This window comes from Cricetulus griseus, unplaced genomic scaffold (genome assembly GCF_003668045.3).
Source record: "Cricetulus griseus strain 17A/GY unplaced genomic scaffold, alternate assembly CriGri-PICRH-1.0 unplaced_scaffold_215, whole genome shotgun sequence".
In the NCBI taxonomy this organism is placed as follows: Eukaryota; Metazoa; Chordata; class Mammalia; order Rodentia; family Cricetidae; genus Cricetulus; species Cricetulus griseus.
Genome location: NW_023276937.1, coordinates 27,936 through 33,400, shown reverse-complemented (window position 1 = coordinate 33,400; position 5,465 = coordinate 27,936). Strand labels below are relative to the sequence as shown.

The 5,465-nt window shown below is 42.9% G+C and overlaps 1 protein-coding gene across 1 annotated transcript; it reads left to right on the top strand.

The window, feature by feature from the left end:
- The first annotated feature begins 3,930 nt into the window (after positions 1 to 3,930).
- LOC118239801 (GTPase KRas-like) lies at positions 3,931 to 4,619 on the top strand. The gene is made up of 2 exons (XM_035453770.1): positions 3,931 to 4,403; positions 4,526 to 4,619. The coding sequence occupies exons 1-2, from the start codon at positions 3,931 to 3,933 to the stop codon at positions 4,617 to 4,619; spliced, it is 567 nt and encodes a 188-aa protein (XP_035309661.1).
- The last annotated feature ends 846 nt before the right edge of the window (positions 4,620 to 5,465 follow it).

The window sequence follows — 5,465 nt, the reverse complement described above, 5'->3', positions numbered from 1 at the left end:
GCATACTAGGACATCCTGCGATACAGAATGAATTCCAGAATATCCAGGGCTACACAGAGAAACCCTATCTAAAATATAAACAAATGAACAAACAAAAAAGACCTGTCCAAGGTGCCAATATAATGTTAAATGTATTTGATTACATAAATATGTACAGGATTTTCAAATTGCACTTAAAAATTATTTTGTGGCACACCTTCAATACTAGCACACTGAAGGCAGATGTAGGCAGATCTCTGTGAGTTCGAGGCCAGCCTGGTCTCCAGAGCAAGTGCCAGGATAGGCTCCAAATCAAGAAACCCTGTCTCGAAAAACCAAAAATAAAAATTATTTTGTGTGAGGTAGGCATGCTGGCACTTGCCTTTAATCCTGGCACCGAGGAGGCAGAGGGAGGCGGATCTCTGTGAGTTGGAGGACAGCCTGCTCTACATATCAAATTCCAGGTTAGAAAGAGATATACAATGAGACTCTGTCTCAAAAATATTTTGTGGTCTATACCTGTGCACATGCACAACAGCAAGTGCTCCTCAGCACAGAGCCATCCCTCCAGCCCCTGTGGGTCTTTTCTAATTAATGCAGGAGCCCATCATGGTCATTGTTCCAGGACAGCTTGCAAAAGTCTCTCCTTTCACAGTGTGGGCCCCAGGCACTAAACTCAGGTTGTCAGTACCTTTATCTGAGGAACCATCTCACCATCCCCTACAGGTATACTTTGTAGTAGGACATTTTATTGGCTAAAACAAACAAGACTGGCATATGTCTCAAGCCTTTGGTTCTAGCCTTTGTGCTTTTATATGTGGAGATCATGTTTTTCCTTCCTGAGTAATGAATGGTTGAACTTCCTCAGGGGGTTGAACTTTGTCATCAGCCTTGATAGCCAATGCCTTTATCTGCTGCACCGCCACCTTCTTGGCCCCTGCTATCAAATCTCTCTCTCTTTCTCTTTTTTTCCTCAGGATAAGGTTTCTCTGTGGCTTTGGAGGCTGTCTGGAACTGGCTTGGTAGACCAGGCGGCCCTTGAACTCGAAGAGATCAGCCAGCCTCTGCCTGCCGAGTGCTGGGAATAATGGCATGCACCACCAATGCCCAGCCTGTTTTTTCTAATTTTTAAAATTATTATTTTCTTGGGTTGGAGAGGTGGTTCAGCTATTAAGAGCACGGGTGCCTCTTGCAGAGAACCCAGGATTGAATTCCCCATTCTCACATGGCAGCTCACAGCTGTTATGTGATATTAGTTGAAGATGTGTTACATTCTTTTATGTTGCATTTGTTTAACTCTGAGAAGCTGTGTTACTATGCCTGCTCAACACACCTGACTGTTCTAATAAGGAGCTGGACTGTCAATAGCTAGGCAGGAGAGAGGGATAGACAGGGCTGGTGAGCAGAGAGAATAAATAGAAGAGAGAAAGGAAAAGGGAAAGAAGAGAAAAGGGGGGAGAGAAAACCAGGGGACAGCCACACAGCCATCAAAAGAGTAAGAAGGAAAGAAAGAGATAGAGAATAGAGAAAGGTAAAAACCCAGAGGCTCAAGGTAGATGGGAGGTTTTTTAAAAACATTTGTTTATTTATTCTGTGTATAGCATTCTTCCTGCATATGTGTGTGCCCTGCATACTAGGAGAGGGCACTGGAACACATTCCAGATGGTTGTGAACCACCATGTGGTTGCTGGGAATTGAACTCAGGAACTCTGAAGAACAGCCAGTGCTTTTAACCTCTGGGCCATTGCTCCAGTCCCTCTATAGAGACAGAATAACTATGCACAACCATCTGCAACTCCAGTTCCAAGGGACCCAGAACCCTCACACACACATACATTCAGGCAAAACACCAATGCTCATGAAATAAAAAAAAATAACATTTTAAGCTGGGCTGTGATTGCACATGCCTTTAAACCCAACACTTGGGAGGCAAAGGCAGGCGGAACCCCTTGAGTTCGAGTCCAGCCTGGTCTACAGAGGTAGATCCAAGACAGCTAGGGCTACACAGAGAATTCCTGTTGGGGACCTCTTTAGGGTCTGCTGTTCCTCTTGTAACTAAGGGTGACCCACAGTGCCCTTAGGGTCCACTGTCTGTCTAGTGACTAGGTTTTTACTTCCTAGTTCCCTGCTTCTGCCTAGGCCTTTATGCAAGAATGCAAATTATCTGCCCATTGAGGGGGCGATTGGTGGCATGGACATTGATCTGAGTAAATTTACACTGGGTCTGCTGTTAGTATCTAAGCCTACTCCCCTTTGAAATAAACAGCCTTCTCCTTGCAAGAGTGACTGGCTGTGTTGTCTTTATTTAATTCTCAGATTCCCTTGCCCAAACCCATGAGAAGGTTGTAGAGCTGGCTGTTATGACAATTGGAGGTCTCACCAAGATTTGGGGAAGAAGGAGAAACACTGAAGGATCACCTGGGAAGGCTTGCCAGCGTTAAGGTAAGGAACTGGTGCATTGAAGATGGGGGCGGCTAGTTCTTAACTCTCTTATGGGGAAACAATTGGTCCAATTATCCAATAAGCAGGGCACCAGTATTAAGTACAAGATAGCAACAGACATTTTAAAAACTGTACATGAGGTCAGCCCTTGGTTTTTAATCAAGTTGTTGATGGGGAGCAGGTGAGGATAGGCCTGCAAAGGGCATTACACAGAGATGGGCCGAACGCCATACCAACTGTCACTTTTTCTCTGTACCCTCTTGTCAAAGAAGCACTTCTTACTAATACTGTGGAATTGAAAAAGCAGGTTGAGGAAGCAAATGCTGCCTTAGCAGAGGCTCAGAACCAAGAGTCTGTTAGGTCACTTCAAGCTTCTAATGACACTTCCTTTGGGCCCTCTCCCTCATATTCAGGGGAGGAGACTAAGGAAAGTGAAGAACTGGAAAGGTACATTAAATTAAAACATAAGCTAAAAAATGTTCCCTTGAGTCTCATCCTCCTGCTCGCAATTCTAGTGCTCTCTGTTTTCCTTTGGCCTTTCCTGAAAACAAGAGTGGCCCAGTGATGTTCTCAATGATAGAGATAGTTGCTCCCCAAGGCCAGAATCAGAGAGAGCATTCCACTCTTAATTATAAGGATATTAAACAGCTGAAAGAGGCAGTTATGTCTTATGGGCCTCATGTCCCTTTTATTACTCTGACCATTTTTTAATTCTTTGTGGCCTTGAATTGCATGCCCAGTGACTGGCAACAATTATGTCCAGCTGTGCTGTCCAGGGGTGATTATTTGATTTGGAGAGGTGAATTCCAACAACTATGTAACCAAATGGTACAGCGCAACATGGCTGTCGGTTTCCCTGAAAAGAACTCAGAAATGCTTACTGGTACGGGAGCCTATGCAGACCTAGGTCAGCAAATTCTTTAAAATCCAGCTGTATATGCACAGATCTCAGCAGCTGCTTTCAGGGCGTATATTTGGGGATACCAATAATATCATGTCTATAGTGAGAAAACTAGCTTTAAAAAATGCCAACAAGTATTGTAAAGAGGTTTTACCACCTCACAAGGCCAAAAGCCTCAATGATTACATTTGCATTTGTAGAGATATAGATGGACACCACATTATGGGACAAGTTATTGCTTCTGCTATGCAGGGAAATAAGAAGGTCAGTGAGGGAGCCAAACCTAAGACATGCTTGCTTGTGGCAAATGGGGTGCACCCTCTAAAGATTAGTCTTCAGCTGGACACCCTTCAAACTTTAAATGGTTTTCAGAGGTTTCTGGGTGGTATCAATTAGATCAGACCTCGTTTAAAAATTACTACTGTGGCGATTCTGCAGGCAGCAGCTGAGGCGGCGGTGGAGGGGGAGGAGGAAGGCAGCGGCTGGGCCGGAGTCCAGCTCCCAAGCCATTTCGGACCTGGAAAGAGCAAGCAAGTGAGTAAGCGCGGGCCTGAAAGCAGCTGTGGGAGCCTGAGGCATGGCCCGTGGTGGGTAGACGCCTGCTGAAAATGACTGAGTATAAACTTGTGGTAGTTGGAGCTGATGGCGTAGGCAAGACTGCCTTGACGATACAGCTAATTCAGTATCACTTTGTGGATGTATATGATCCTACGATAGAGGACTCCTACAAGAAACAAGTAGTAATTGATGGAGAAAACTGTCTCTTGGACATTCTCGACACAGCAGGTCAAGAGGAGTACAGTGCAATGAGGGACCAGTACATGAGGACTGGGGAGGGCTTTCTTTGTGTATTTGCCATGAATAATACTAAATCATTTGAAGATATTCACCATTTTAGAGAACAAATTAAAAGAGCAAAAGACTCTGAAGATGTGCCTATGGTCCTAGTAGGGAATAAATGTGATTTGCCTTCTAGAACAGTAGACACAAAACAGGCTCAGGACTTAGCAGGAAGTTATGGGATTCCATTTATTGAAACTTCAGCAAAGACAAGACAGAGAGTGGAGGATGCTTTTTATACATTGGTGAGAGAGATCCGACAGTACAGATTGAAAAAAATCAGCAAAGAAGAAAAGACTCCTGGCCGTGTGAAGATTAAAAAATGCATTGTAATGTAATCTGGGTGTTTGATGCTTTCTATACATTAGTCCGAGAAATTCGAAAACATAAAGAAAAGATGAGCAAAGATGGTAAAAAGAAGAAAAAGAAGTCAAAAACAAAGTGTATAATTATGTAAATACAATTTGTACTCTTTTCTTAAGGCATACTCAAGTTAAAAGTGGTAATTTTTGTACATTACCATTATTATTAGCATTTGTTTTAGCATTATCTAACCCTATTTTTTTTCTATTCGTGCAAACTTTCAGCTTTTATCTTAAATGCTTATTTTAAAGTGACAGTGGAAACCTCTTTTCTCTAAGTGCCAGTATTCCCTGGGTTTTGGACTTCAACTAGCAATGGCTATGGAAGAGACTAAAGACCTGAGACTGTCTTCCTGGGGTTTGGTGCATGCAGTTGATTCCATGCTAATTCTCTTACCAGCTGTGAGCATTGTGTGACCCAGAGTAGTGAAGCTTTTGATCCATCTCTGCTCTGTTTCATCTAGTCATTGAGTGAAATAATTAGCAATTACAGCTGCATTGAGACCTAAGACTTTGGAATCACAGATTTATGGGCTTCCCTTGATTCACACTTAGCATGTCCTAGAGTTTATCATCCTTCATAAGTGTAGTTAGACTGTTCAAAAAGGTTTTCTCTTTAATATATTACAAGGTGATTCAGATCCCAACTCCCCTCGAGTCTCACTACTTGAGGAGGGAAGTGCATTCATTGGATTGAAAAGGCCTTAGAAGGAGCAAATTTGGATTATATAGATTATGTCCAGCCTTTAAAATTATTAGTGTTTTGTTCTGCTCATTCTCCTACAGGAGTTTTATGGCAAGAGAGTCCTATTTTTTGGCTTCATTCTCAGGCCTCCCCATGGAAATCAGTGGTATCCTATCCGCAAGCTATAATTGCACACCTATTTAAAGAGCAAAAGATTGCTTTGCAGACTTTTGGTAAGGAGCCATATCAGGTTGTT